General features: G+C 40.5%; 2 protein-coding genes across 4 annotated transcripts in view; one reads left to right on the top strand and one right to left on the bottom strand.

The window, feature by feature from the left end:
• The first annotated feature begins 3,462 nt into the window (after positions 1-3,462).
• Positions 3,463-12,207, top strand: CUNH5orf58 (chromosome unknown C5orf58 homolog). Its single transcript, XM_037498960.2, has 4 exons — positions 3,463-3,526; positions 5,118-5,191; positions 5,949-6,042; positions 11,645-12,207. The coding sequence occupies exons 2-4, from the start codon at positions 5,189-5,191 to the stop codon at positions 11,794-11,796; spliced, it is 249 nt and encodes an 82-aa protein (XP_037354857.1). The 5' UTR covers positions 3,463-3,526; positions 5,118-5,188; the 3' UTR covers positions 11,797-12,207.
• Positions 12,208-13,870: 1,663 nt separating this feature from the next.
• The window catches only part of LCP2 (lymphocyte cytosolic protein 2), a 94,573-nt gene continuing 93,077 nt past the window's right edge, over positions 13,871-15,366 (bottom strand). For all 3 annotated transcript variants that reach the window (XM_037498963.2, XM_054691030.1, XM_054691031.1), the window contains one exon: positions 13,871-14,607. In XM_037498963.2, the coding sequence (XP_037354860.1) occupies positions 14,485-14,607 (123 nt within the window). In that variant the 3' untranslated portion in view covers positions 13,871-14,484. The remainder of the gene's footprint in view (positions 14,608-15,366) is intronic.

Raw genomic sequence — 15,366 nt, 5'->3', positions numbered from 1 at the left:
TGGAAAGGAAGACATCACTTGTAGTGATGTCTAGAATTTGTAATAAAACTAACTGAGGCACTCACATCGCCTCCATAAAATGCTTAATCACCTTGTTGTTTTGTAACAGCTTCTCCCTTTATGGGAGAATTTAGCAGCTTTTAAATCTCCTTTATTTGATTAACATTGCAATCAACAACTGCATCCTGTGTTTGCAAACTTATTAAAGAAGAGAGTTTTGTTTTTTTTTTTATTAGAGTCTCATCTATAACAAACTCAAGGTTTAAGGAGCAGAACATGCTTTGAAAGTTTTTGTTTGTTTGTTTGTTTTAGGAAAGCAAAAGGACAGAATCTATAGCAGGAAAACAATATGAGTAGTGATTGTTAGTCTAAGACATACACTATTACAATCTATGTTTTCTGAATTCTTATCTCTTTTTCCTCTTACAACATGGACTTAAAAGAAAGTTGTTCTTTCATTTTTAAAAAAGTTTCATGATTAATGATGATCTTTCCCAAATTACTGCAGTTTTGAGTTGGCTCATAAGAAGTAATCAGTAATCTGTGTGAATGGAAGGTCTTTAAATTTTAGCAAAGGTCCCCAAAATGTGATCCTTATTTTGCAGGTATTTGAGCTCTGGCAGCCCCTTCACCCCCCAACCCCCCAAAATAAAAAAAATTAAAAAATTCTTGCTGGGCCTGTGTATGGGCTCAGTGTGCTTGGGATGATGAACCCGACCCCCAGCCCCAGGCCCCATCCTCATTTGATTTTCAATCTAAGTGCCATCTTAACCTCCCACGTTTTTTTACCCTACTTTTCTTTTTATCTGTTGCTGTTATCTATGGGGAGTTTCCAAGCACATCTAGAATTATGCAGGTCTGAGGGTAAAGTTATCTCCCATCTACATCAATACAAGGGGCAAATCTAGTAAGATTTTTGTTAAACTTGTCTTATTCTGAAAATAGCATGACCTACCGTCTTTTCCTTCCTTCCTTTGCGTTTACAAAACAGTAATGCGGTTATTTTTATTTTGCTTTGTTAATGTCCTTAATTCAGAAGATAAATATTGCCTCCCATATTGGTGGACCTGTGTGTTCAGAAGTATATGCCTGTTTAAGGCCAATGATCTGTGAAGTCCCAAACATTACACAGCCCTGATGTTTACATGTTTACTGTTTTAAGAGATGGCAACCTAGTGTGGAAGACAATTTTGCACAGAGAAAGGAAAGTTCTAGAGTCACACAGAGGATCTGAATCAAGTTTTGTGTGTGTGTGGCTGTCCCAAAGCGGTCAGTAAAGCTTCATTTCCTACATAATTGGGGTGGTAACATTTACGAGAGAGCGAGAGAGCGAGAGAGAGAGAGAGAGAGAGAGAGAGAGAGAGAGAGAGAGAGAGAGAGAGAGAGAGAGAGAGGGCAGACGATGAAAACGCCTAACAAAATGGGTTGATATGCAGTCAAGGAATCAAGGAATGTTTGCTCCCTGACCTTATGTGCCTTTCCCCCCAATCCCCGCCACTAAGATAATTAAATGAAAAATGCTTAGAGCAAACAATCGATATAAGAAAACGCATGATACCTTAGGCAGTAGCAAGGGTTCATAGTTAAACCATTAAGTAAAGAGGAAAAAAATATTCGTAGAGAGACTGATCTAAAGCTGAGGAGTAGGATAGGGTTAATTCAGAGAGACTCCCTCCAGGATTGAGGAGAATTTTGAAAGACAGAGCATGTTGAGAATGAAGGCATCTTGGAAGGGGACAGGCTGTTGGGAAGCATATAATATTAAGTTTGGCAGTGTCAGAGTGTGGGATATATTGGGACGTGACCCAACTGGCAAATAAAAGCTATTTCCCTAGGATACACACAGTGAGACTCCCCTTTCAACTCCGTCACTTTCTCCATTACATCAAGAAGAAAGTCTGAGTTTGTGCTAGACTATCTTTAACACTCTCTACCATTTAAGTCATTTTAACAAAGATCAGGCTGCAGGATGATAGCAAGAAGAGTCAAGAATATCTAGATGATGGGCCTCCCCTGTGGCGCAGCGGTTGAGTGCTGGGTTGCGAAGCTTCCCTCGCTGCCCGCAGCCTCTGCAACGCCGGTTCGATCCTCGGCTGCTCCCCGGCCACCGGAGGAGGGTCCCACATGGCGTGCAGACCTCCCCTGCCGCCCGCTGCTCCCCTCAGCAGTGTATTTCGTCAGTCTGCCTGCTCTGTTCCCTGCTCTGGCTCTGGTGAATTCTCTCACCCTCCCGCCCTTCTGACTGTACCCAGTGCTTGCATAAATAAATAAGTAAATAAATCTTAAAAAAAAAAAAGAATATCTAGATGATTAAAAAGTACTTAATTCTTTGTCATTATTTTTCCTATTATCTTCTATTTTTTTATTTCATTTAGGTAGTGATAAAAAGATTTTAAGTAGATTTAACTTTTTAAGGAGGGTAAACTTAAAGTATTACATTAAGGTAATATTAAAATAAGAGGGAAATGGCAAAAATCATACCAGTGGCCCTCTAGTGAGTGAAAATTAGGGAACACTGGTCTAGCCCATCTCTTTCATAAGGAATCAAAGAAGAGAACAGGGTCAGAAAAAGGTAGTTACACTTTTTCAAGATTAGGTAGGTAATTTGCATTAGGACTGAAAGTCTGTCCTCTTATACAGTCCTTATCTAACTTTGCATCAGACAACAAATTCTAGTGTTAAAAGGAAGGTAATTAGATATAAAGTTACAAACAGATTATGTGCTGTGGGTTGTCAGGTAGGGTACAAGAGGCTGGCATGTGTTAGAGAAAACAAAAGCATGTATAGAACCTCATGCTGGAGGTCTATGTTCCTCCTGGGCTGAGACAATTCCCCCGGGGGCACCAGGAAAAGCCTTGGCACCAGTCCCAAAGGTTGTAGTGACAGAGATTCCTCCTGGAACCCAGCAAAGATGGCTTGAATCCCAGCTTCTCCTCTTGGCAAGCGTCAGTTTATATCTTTCAGCTCATCTATATTCTTTAATCATCTGTAAAAATTTACAAGAATCATAATAGCTAACCTCTGCCAACCCCTTTGCTACATTATCTTGCTTAATTTTTAAAGAAACAAAAAACCTAGAAGGCAGTTATCATTATCTCCAAACAACAGATGAGGATGTTTGGGTTTTGATTAAGGTGCTAACCAGCATTTCTATAGCTAAACGGGTGCTGGGATAGGATTCAAAACCAGTTTCAGTTTCAGTCCAGCCTGGCCTTAACCATACTCCCACACTGTGAATTTCAAATGCAGATATGGGCTGTAAAGCACCTAGAACGGTGCCTGGCACACAGGAGAACGCGCCTTCCTCCTCCACCCATCTCTGCCCTTGGGGGCGTGGCTATCACGGCCATCCTGGCACCCCACAACATTTCTGCAGGGACATGACCTGGGACTACAATTCCCAGGATGCCCCAGGAAGAGAAACTGACCAATCAGGGAGTTCGGTCTCCCTTCCCCAACGGCTGGCTCCAACGGGCAGTTGGAACTTCTTGGTCGACAGTTGGTGAGTCGGTTCTGACAGGTTCAGGTTGGTAGGCAGGTCGACGTTATTTGGCTTTAAAGGATACAAATCAGTATGGGAGGGTGAAGGCCGGACATTTCCGGGCTGTGTCAGGCCCATCTTCAGCCTCCTAGCTTGTGGGCAGTGGGTTGGCCGCGAGGGCGCCTCCAGGGTTCCTCGAGGCCTTGCCTGAGTGGAGAAGGGGCAGTTGGCCCAGTGGGTCGCGCCCGCGGTGGTCATGTTCGCTTTTCACATCGTTTTGATCCACTTTGGGAGCCTGGGGGCTCTCCAAGCTTCGAGGGTGCTTCTGAATCCGTGAGGGGCCTTTGGGCGTGCCGGCTGCCCACGGGTCCCTGAAGACCCTGGGCGCCTCACAGATGTGGGGGTTGGTTGGGCCGCACAGGAGGCGCGGACCTCTAGGGATATTGGCTCCTCAGTGGGAGCGCCTGAGCCCTGGCTCCTGACCTCCTGCCGGGGGCTCCTGCCCTGATTGCCTTTGAACCTCTAGTTTAGCTGATCTTGGCCTCTGACCACCTCCATCCCATGTCTCCTCCCCCCCGGCCCCGCCTACTCCCTCCCCCTCCCTCCTCCCCCTCCCTCCTCCCCTCCCTCCCCCGCCCCTCCCCGCCCCCTCCCCCGCCTCCCTCCACCCCGCGCCCCTCCCCCCCCCCCCGCGCCTCCCTCCCCCCAGGCCCCCTCTCTCCCCCCCCCCCCCCGGCCTCGGCCCCCCCCCCCCCCCCCCCCCTCCCCCCGCGCCTCCCCCCCCCAGCGCCTCCCCCCCCCCCCCCCCCTGCCTCCCCTCCCTCCCCCCAGCGCCTCCCTCCCTTCCCCCAACCCTCCCTCCCCAAGGCCCCCCTCCCCCCCCCCCCCCAGCGCCGCCTCCCTCCCCCCCCCCCCCGCCCCTCCCTCCCCCCACGCCTCCTCCCTTCCCCGGACCCTCCCTCCCTCCCTTCCCTCCCTCCCTCCTTTCCCTCCCCCCCTGCACCTGCCTCCCCCCTCTGCCTCCCTCCCTATCTTGCTCCCCCCCCACTTCCCTCCCCTCCTGCCTCCCTCCCTCCCCCCATCTCTCTCCCCATTTCCCCCCCTCCCCCCCTCCTCCTCTCCCCTCTTCCCCCCACCCCAGCCTGGTCATTGCTTTTCACCTCCAGGGGACAAGACTCCTCCTTTCTCTGAGGACTGGCCTGACTGAGCACCTGGGAAAGACCAGACTTCTCTCTGGCCCAGTGGGGTCCTCTGAGCCTCTGGTCCCATCACCCACCCACCCTTGGGCACTGAGGGCCTGGGATAACTGGCCCCCCGAGTGGGGAGGATCAGTTTTCTCGGACATTTCTCTTTTAGTTTCTTCCTCCCTCTTAGCATTTTTTCATTTTTAAAAAATTTTATGTCCATTTCTCATGTTTTAGTCCTTTCATTCCACCACTCCCGCCCCGCCCCCCCTTTCTTTTACTTCAATTTTCCTTTCTCCTCAGTTCTGAATCTTTTGGGTTTCCCTGCCCAGTTTTAATAGATGGCATTCCCCTTTTAGTGCCTAGGGTCTTGAAGGTGAATGCAAAGTAGTTTTTTGGTTTTTGTTTTTTTTTTTTCCCATTGGATAGCAATATTTGTATTTCCGTTGCAGTGCCTCTAAAGCCAGAGAACTAGGATAACTTCTCCCAACTCAGGAAAAGGCAGAGGCCAGGAATTGACTTCATGGTGAGTTTGTTTTCATTATTTTGGACAAGAAACCTGAGCTGTACCTACCCATCTTTCACATTGCAAGGTGGTGTGTGCTAATTGTGGTTTAATTTTTCAAGTCATTTTAAAGATATTTGAATGGCTAAGGTTACTTTCTAGTGAGCCACCTCTCTGTATATTTGTATCTGACAAATTGGTCAAATATAAAAATATGTAGAATAGCATGTTGATTTATGCATTTCGGTTAACCAAAATTAAAATGAGTACGATTGTTCTAACTCCCAAATGAACAGAAGTGGCCATTTTGCCATCCTTGTCAATAAATTATAACTGAATCTTTGAGTTTTACTGTATACTTAAAGCAATCATATGGCCCTTGTTAAGAATAAGTTAGAAAAAGACACAAACTTACATAAAATTATAGAAGATTTTATATGATTGCTAAATTGTAAGGCAGTTTGTGAATGTGGAGGGATAAAGAGACTTCTGCATTTTCATTGTCTGTGCCCCATCTTGTAGATATGGTTTGATTAAAGAAGAAATTTCATCCTAAGAATATTTCAGTTGGACATGCTTTCAGTTGGAAAAAGGTTAACATGACAAGTTAATACCTTTTTAGGTTAGAATTCTAATCATTTGTAAAGACTACTATTTCACAGTTATTTTAGTTCTGAGATAATAAATTTTCCTTTTAGAAATACTTAATTTTTAACTATTTTAAAAGTGTAAGTACTTCTGACTTAGACACTTGCTTTTTTTCTTCTTTTAAAATCAGATGTTTAATAATGATGGCACTGACCATAAGCTAAATGTGGAAGCCATGATTAAAAATATTAACACAATTTCTTTGGAATTGAAGAAGATGAAAGGTAAATATGGAATCACTACATTAAACTATTTGCATGTCATTGCTATAAAAGAAGTAGTAGAGCCAATTTGTGCTGCTGCTGGAGTTAATAAAATTTTGCCCATCAATTAGGATTTCTCTATTTCTTAAGAAATGTTTACACTGTAATATAAACTAAATCTCTAAAGATGAGTTATATTTGAGTATTGACCTGGCAGACTTGAATTCCCACCCCTGACACCAACAATCTTATGATGTTGTCTAACCTCTTTAAATTTACTTCCCATCCTTCCCTTCAACAATGACATCACAACACAATGGTGTTCACCAATATGATGGTGTCACATTCTGCGAAACTCAGTGACTTTAGCCATTAATCCTTACTAAGCCCATAAACTCCTTCCAACTTGAAATTTTAAGTTTGATTCTGTTTGTTAATGGTGCTTCATTTTAAACAGATTCATATGTTGACACCTTAGAAATCATCATGTTTGATCACTCATGTCACATACTCTTATTTTATCCCAGGCATGGACAGTGTTCATGATTGAATATTTCTAGGCACCCCTAACCAAACATTTCCTAGTTGGGGACTTCCCTGTCTTACTCATCACCCTATTTCAATTTAGACAGTTCTTTCTCACAGACTAGTTAAAATCTGTTCCTCTGTTCTTTCACCCATCGGTACTATTTATTTATAAACATGAAAATTACACTGAATGTGTAGCTTTTATTATGACAACTCTTGAATATTTGAAGATAGCTTGTGTATCAATTATGAGACCTTTATAAGTAACAAAATACCAACTTGACTTATGCAACAAGGAAAATAACAAGAAGATCCAGGGGAGGGAGCCCTAAACTAAAGGTAATTCAGGATTTTAATATTTCATTGGGTAGCAGCGTCTTTCCATGTTTTGGTTATGTTCACTGTATCACTCCTCATGGTCATTATCGGCATACTTGCCTGTGCAAAGATATGCCTGTGTCTCTTTATATAAGCCTTTCCTCAGATCCCTCCAGCACATTCCCCTTTCCTTTTGTTGCCCAGATTTACACTGCATACATATGTCTGCAGCAGCCACTGCCAAGGGGAATGGGAGTGCCAAAATCGGTTTGGACCAATCAGGAGTTACTGTTGGAGCTGGGGAGAGGATCACCTCAAATGAAATCTAGTTGTGCCACCAAGAAGAAGAGGGTAGTGGCTGTTAGTTAGGCACCAAATGATTTGTGCTTGCTGTGCCTTTCCTACATGTTTTCCCTAGAGCAGCATTTCCCAGACTTTGATCTGTGAACCCTGCTCTCTCAAAGGGTACAAGTAGATGATGTGCAATAAAAAGAAATTCATGTTTTGATCAAATAAGTTTGGAAAGTGCTTTATGCTATATATTTCTCTCACAAATTCACAGTACATATTAAAGTTTCTGAGAAGTCTGATGTAAATAAATCTGGTTATTTCATCATCTCTTAAAACCAATCTCAATACTATAGCTAGGATTAGCTTTCTAAAATGTTAATCTGCTACAAACCCTCATTACCATTGTCTTCAGGATAAAGTACAAACCTCCTAGAATGAATTGTAAGAACTCTTGAGATTAGACCCTATTTTACTTCTCCAGATTCTTACCTCATTCTTTTTCCCCTGCATGTTGAATATATGTTCCAGCCTTATTGAAAACCATTTGCGGGCCTCCCCGGTGGCGCAGCGGTTGAGCGCTGGGTTGCGAAGCTGTCCGCAGACTCTGCAGTGCCGGTTCGATCCCCGGCTGCTCCCCGGCCACCGGAGGAGGGTCCCACATGGCGCGCAGACCTCTCCTGCCGCCCACTGCTCCCCTCAGCAGTGTACTTGGGTCCTTCTGCCTGTTCTGCTCCCCGCTCTGGCTCTGGTGAATTCTCTCACCCTCCCACACTTCTGACTGTACCCAGTGCTTGTATAAACAAATAAATAAATCTTAAAAAAAAAAAAAAAAGAAAAAAAAGAAAACCATTTGCTCATTGACACATTAGTTCTTTTTGCTTTTGTGCCTCAACAAATGCCTCTCCTAAAATTCCCCTGTTGTATTCCTACCGCCACCCCACCAGATCTAGTCACTACTTACTAAAAGGTTACTTCTAATGCAGAATTTTTTAAGCCAGCATATTACTCACCTTTTTATTTTATCTGTCATACTGTGTAGTAATCACTGTTTTACTTACTGTTTCTATCCCTACTTAGCTATAAGCTTCTTAAGGGTATTCCTAGCACTTAACACTATGCCTTGATATAATAGGTTCTTGGAAAATGTTTTACTAAATGAATAATTGGTTCTGGATGCTTGTATTCGTTTAAAAAAAATTAGAGAAGTTTTTAGATTCCTCCCAAATTTGATTAACAGTTTCAGTTTGCGAATTATACTTTATGAAGTAAAATAGAAATAATAAATACGGTAGACATATTTCTGAAGAGCCGTGGTATGGATCAGGCAGCTGGATACCAGGCTAGAATAGGAGGGTGAACTGGCAAAATAGAAGAGTAAATGAATAATTCTTTTATCCCAATTTCTTTCACTAGTAAAAATGTCAATAGTTAACACTTACTGCATTTACTGTAATCCATATACTAGTCCATGAATGGACTAGATTTACACAACAACCTTATGATGTAGAACTATTACCATTGACATATAGACATAACATTAACAGAGTCACTTAACTAACCACTCATTGACTTGATAAATTGATTTTAAAGAGACAAAAATCCACAAGATAAAGAACTTTCAAAAAAGAGTTAACAAAATAGAAAGCTGATGTAAGCAAACAGAAGAATGTTGAAGTCCAAAAATATGAATCATGAACTGGCTGAGTAAAGCCATAAATAGCTCCAAAGACTCAGTACCTGATGGCACCAGAATCATCTGGAAGTTAGGATGAGACTTGGGCTAAAAATATGAAGACTGATTAAATGTTTGATTAAGAAGGACATCAATCAAGAATGATATCTCCTCCCCTCTACATAGCTGGACAACTTTTTCTTTTACAGAAGATTAAGGTTTATTCTTTGAGTAAAATGAGATCTGTAACCTGAACCCACTAGCCTCAAGTCAAGAGGGAGAGTACTACACTAAAAAGAAGGGCATTAGTATGAAGTTTACATATTGATTGCAAGAGCTCCAGCTTTCTTTCCCTGTTGGCAACAAAACATTGGCAGTCAGATTTATACCCAGAAGCAGATTTTTCTTTCGAGAATCTGACCAGCCAAAGAGAAATGTCTAAAGATGCTAATTCAGCAGTTCTCCTAACAAATTACCCTGCCACGTGACCCCGCAATATAGACTACTATGGGCACAGAACTTGCAATCATAGTTTTAGCACCACGGTCTGAATCTGAGCAGACAATTATAATATGACAGGTATTTGAGGAAAGCATCTAAAATGAAAAGCAGAGACAAAAACCAGTAAATTGATTCAATGAGGAAGCAATATAAATAAAATGTGAATGAAACTCTTTAAGAATTTATCAGTTGGGCCTCCCTGGTGGCGCAAGGGGTTAAGCACAGCACTATAAAGCAATCCGCAGCCTCTGCAGCATGAGTTCGATCCCCAGCTGGCCAGAGAGAAACCCACATGGTGAAGCAGACCTCTTCTGTCTTGCCCACTACACCCCTCAGCAGTGTATTTCAGTCTGCCTGCCTGTTCGGTTCCCCATTCTGTCTCTGGTGAATCCTCTTACCCCCCTGCATCTCTGGCCTGTACTCCATCTCTTGTATGCATAAATAAATAAATCTTTAAAATAAAAAAAATAAATAAAAAGAACTTATCAGTATCCATAGGGAAGTAAGAGATGTTATAACCATGAAAAAAAAGAACAAGATAATGCAAAAAAGGAATGTGTAGTGAACAAAAGGAAGCTCTTGGAAATTAAAATTACAACACACACTGGATAGAAAGGTTTAAAGAAAAAATGTGGAAATTTTTCAGAGTGTAGAGCAAAAAAGAGATAACAGATTTTAAGGGAAAAACAGCTCAATTAAGGATGCCCAACAACCAATAAATAAGGATGCTACAAAGAACATAAACAGTGGACAGGGAGGGATTAGAGAAATCTGAGGACATTTTCCACAGCTGACAGATTGGGCTGTACAATGAAAGAGCCCAAAACAATGAAGAACAATAGACCCATACCAAAATGCAATACTGTGAAAGTTTAGAACACTGGAAGAAGAAGAAAAAAAAACCTTTAAGCTTTTTTTAAAAAAAAAAAAACACAGTTATTAAAAATTAAAATCAGATGAGCATTCTCAGTAGTATCACTGGAAGCTAGAAGAAAATGCAGCAGTGCCTTTGCAAATCTGAGGAAACATGATTTCCAATCTAAATTTCTATAATCTATTTTTTTTAGGTTTATTTATTTATTCATACAAGAACTGGAGTATAGGCCAAAGGTGCGGGGGGGTGAGAGGATTCACCAGAGACAAGAGTAGGGAGCAGAACAGGCAGATTGACTGAAGTACACTGCTGAGGGGTGCAGCAGGGGAGACAGGAGAAGTCTGTTGTGCTGTGTGAGTTCTCTCTCCCTGGCTGGGGATGGAACTGGTACTGCAGTGGCTGTGGAAAGCTGCTTAATGCTGAGACTTATCCTCTTGTGACACAAGGGAGGCCCTATATAGTCAATCTATTAAACATTGGTGTGGAGAGAGAAATTTTGATACATATCATTGTTTTCTCTTCCAAAATAAAAAAAATAAGAGATTCTGGAAAAAGAGTACCCCATCTAGGGATAGTGGTGAGGTGAGTTCCAAGAAGAAGACAGGGAGACTGTCCAGACTAGAGCAGATAAGAAGGCTCAAGACTGGGAGACGTTGAGCAATATAACAGGTACAGCATCTGGCTAACCTGAGAAGATTTACCCAAGTAGAGGAAATTTAGAATAGACTTGTGATAAACATGAAAAAAAGGAAACAATTATTGTGATTGGGTGGTATTTTGCAGGAAGGGAAATTTCATCCCATATGGCTCAGCTGTGAAGAATATAACCTTTTTTAATATTAAATACTGAGCCATCAAAAATTGTATTCAAGTATAGAGAGTGGAGTGAAAAATGTTCTATCTTAATCTTCTAAAATAAGAAACAGATAATATCTAAATTTTTTTAAATTAAATGTGTATGTCACTTAGAAATATGAAGGTGGATATCAACCTCCTGAAACAAGTGTTTTTACTCAACATATACACACGAAGCGAGGAAAATAAAATGAGCTAAAAAAAAAAAAGTGTTGCCTTTGAGAAATAGGAACTGCTCTTTTTTTTAACATTCCCTAAAAATCAGTTGATTCTCTATACGATGTGTATGTATAACAGGTAAAAATAAGTTTAAGAAAGGATAAATCAAATTTGTGTAACTCAATTGTAGTTTAGTCACATGCAGATAAAATGGTCTAATGACCCCTTTTTGAAGATCTTTCTCATGCTTATTTTGTAGTAGATAAATATGACTCTAAGCCCAAATGGGCACACCTCAATTGTGGTTTGATCTCTAATCATTGAAAAGAAAGCTATATTAAGAATTAGGAGATGGCTAAAAGTAGAATGTGTCTGTGATATGTGTGCTGCAATATAGTATCTTCTTTTTATTTTGTTTTATACAGAGCTCTCCCAGTTATTGCTTTGTGACCTTACTCTACATTTTAATCAACCCATGAAGACAGATGATTTAAAGAAAATAGAAAGAAACAACTCCCTCTCAGAAGAGCCTGAAATATCAGACATGTCCCTTGCTTCCAACATTTTTTCTGTCTGATTTCTTATTTGTTTGCTATGAATTTGACTATTTATTATTCACACATATCTGGGAGAATTGAGTTTACTAGTATACTTAATAGAATAAAAATAAAGTTAAAATATTACATTATAAATAATAATTTCATATTCTTAAAGCCTATTTTATTGTTAGAATGTTTGAAAGAATGGCTAATTTCACTAATGGCAAGAACAGGATATAGAAAATTGGCCTTGGGGCACTGCGTATCTTTTACCTCATGTTTGAATGTGGCCCAGATTGATAGAGAGTTACTAAATTAGAAGTGGATGGTATGAGTTTATATTCATCAGATCTCTCCTAGTAGCCAATGACAGAACAGCGCAAGTTCACTTGAACATTGTGTGGGCATCTCTGTCCTATTTCTGTTTCTGTGGATTGACTTTATACCCTTCTCTTATAGACTGGTTTCCTTCATATGGCAGGTAGAAAGGAGTAGGATATGGCAGCAGACACTGAAGGTATACAGGGTTACCTTGTGGAGTTACCCCCTCAAAAAAAAATCATCCATCTGTCTAACATTCCAGAGAAGGACCCTGATTGGCCCAGCTTTGGTTAAGATGTTCAGTGTTGAGCAACTGTGGTTGGGGAGATTGGGGTCATATGCTAGTTCTGTGGTAAAGGAGGAACAGCCCCACCAAAAGAATGGAGTTGCCATGGTGTGAGGAAGGGGAGAAGGAATGTTACAGTCATAAAACATAAGACGTTCACCACTACTTCAATCCTAGCAGTGAATAGCTTTTGGTTTTAGGATAACTTTATCCTACAACTTCTGTCCCTTTCCACCATAGAAGACTTAAAACAATAAGCTTTATTTGTCTTGTAAATATAACTCACTACCAAATTGCTACTTTGAAATCTACCGTGTCCTTTATTTCAGATATTTTTGAGCATAAAGGATAGGATACCACTAGCAAAACTCAAGGCCAGCTCACTCCAGAACAGAACTTATAGGGTCTGTTATCCCCTCCCAGCACCTAGATCAGTGTTTAACACACATCAGGCAGTAAATAAATGCTTGTTGAACATGCTGTTGAATAAACAGGTAAATGAATGTAGATTTTTTTTTTCACTTTCAGAACTCTCAAATTCTGGGGCCTCCCTGGTGGCGCAAGGGGTTAGGCACAGCACTATGAAGAAATCCACAGCCTCTGCAGCACGAATTCGAGCCCTAGCTGGCCAGGGAGAAATCCACATGGCCAAGCAGACCTCTCCTGTCTCACCCGCAGCTCCCCTCAGCAGTGTATTTCAGTCAGTCTGCCTGTTCTGTTCCCCACTCTGTCTCTGGTGAATCCTCTCCGCCCCCCCACCCTGCCCCCGCACCTCTGGCCTTTACCACAGCTCTTGTATACATAAATAAATAAATCTTAAATAAAAAAGAACACTCAAATTCTGAACTGTCATTTCATGTGGTTAAGTCTCCACATACTCAGTTTAACCCAGTGACTTCCAAGAACACTTCTTATGATCTATTAGCTCATAAAAAGGGAGATGCTATATAATCTTTGACACTTATATACTAAGTAAAGAAACCAAAAAATGTTGTTAATAAAAGTTATGGAATAACTAGCAAGGTCTCAACGGGAAATAACTGAACAACTGAATGTCAGATTTTTGTTTTTCTAAATGCTTATTCCCTTAAGCTAGGTTGAAAACTGTTAAGCTAGATTGAAAACTGAAGGAAAGTGAGGAAATGCTTGAAGGATTTATAAATAAAGCCTTATTAGGAAGAAGAGCATATTAGGGAGTTTTCAGAAGAATAGAAAGAAAGTTATCTAATAGAAAAGATGGATCAAAGTTTTCCATGTATGTACACTGTTCTTTCATCTTCCAGGAAGACTTTGGTAAAATCTACATTACTTGAAGATGCTTTCAGAGTTGAGTGGGGGGTGGAGGTGGGATGTGGGTGCCTGGATATGACAGCCCAGATATATTTGATTCTAAAGCCTTATCTCTAAATTTAAAATGTTTTTTGAGATTTATAGCTTAATTTTGCTTTAAAACAAATATAATATGGTAAATAACAAAGTCAATAAAGTTGTTTTAGGAGCCCAAAAGTAAAGCAAAAGGTAAATTAATTTTAATCTCAGGAAGTTATCCAAACACTCATCTTTCCATAAAAAAGTACACAAAAATCCCCCCCAGCAAACACTGCCAAATAAAAAATAATGAAATAACTGTGAAACCTCTTAAATTACTAAAAATGTGAATTTTTAGTAATTTTTAAATTACATATATAAAACTGATGATTGTTTCTGACAAAGCTTTGGCTACACAAAAATCAGTTTCATGTGGAACCAAAAACGATTATTGTTTCAATGTTTTTTAACTTGCTCCAAATTATTTCCATAATTGTTTAAATCACTGTACTTTGAAATGGGTATTCAAAACAAACATTTTTTAAAATGAATTATTACAGTGCACAACTAGATTTCAAGTGTGAACATCACTACTCATGCATTTTACAGACACTGAAGAAGAATAAATAAATTATGGGATATTGACAGACTTCATTTCAAACACTTTGCTTTTTAAATGAAAGGGCAAAAACTTGCGTTAAAATTGAGGTGTTTGATTCAGTTCTAAGTGTTTGTTCCTTCACCAGGGCTGCTTAATCTTCCCATGCTGTTAACAGAGGCAGGAGGAAGGTTGGTGCACTTGGCTGACTTGCTAGGGACAGCCCGCAGAGTACGTTAACGTGCACTGGTATCTGGAACCTCGGTTTTTCCCATCAATGAGCAGAAGTGGCATTTTCTTGAAGTAGTCAATAATATCTGAGACAGACAAAAAGTCCTGAAAGGTTCAAAATAGGGACATTAATCAACCTTGGAATGAGTGGCATGTATTTCACCCTTGCTATCTGTGTAACATATCCTACCTCTTCAGTTATAAGGGTTGTAGGAAGAAACATAAAATATGGCAAATATTTTAATGATTTCTGGTGTAGAACTTTGAAAATGTAATTCCTAACCATCATCCAATAATCCACAGATAAAAGAATATTATTAACTATATATTAGTATATACTTACATGATATAGAATATAATAATTAGAATTTTAGTATATATAAATTAATATATTCAAGTTTCATATATAAAACAGAAACTTTCAATATAATCATATATACACATAGTTGTATATAATTATGTCTTAATGTTACCCCAAACATTCTAATTTTGATTGCTCTCTTCGTCTTTTTGGTTTTGGTTTCTGTATTCCTATTTCACTCTCAATTGCTAAGAGTGTGGAGGAAGGAGGGATGAGAAGGTGGCCAGCAATCCCTGGTGTCTGAAGGGATATCTGTAGCAGACATATGAGTTTCTTCACAATCTCTCTCCTGTGCCCCCACCGCCACCTCCACACTCACAAAAGTTCTGCAGCCAAGTCTTTGCATCCATTGCTTGGATCACTTTACCCTGACTGCCAGACTAGGAAAAGTTCCACCCATCTTTCTAGACTTGGGTCAGAAGTCACCTTGATACTCCAGATAGGATTATGCTCTTCCCCTAAGACTGCTTTACTGGGTGCCTCCCTTCAGGGCAGCTGCAGTA

The sequence above is a fragment of the Talpa occidentalis genome, unplaced genomic scaffold, assembly GCF_014898055.3.
Source record: "Talpa occidentalis isolate TD23 unplaced genomic scaffold, MPIMG_talOcc4v2.1 talOcc4.9, whole genome shotgun sequence".
In the NCBI taxonomy this organism is placed as follows: Eukaryota; Metazoa; Chordata; class Mammalia; order Eulipotyphla; family Talpidae; genus Talpa; species Talpa occidentalis.
Note: the sequence above shows the minus strand (reverse complement) of the source record. Positions and strands in the feature narration are given on the sequence as shown.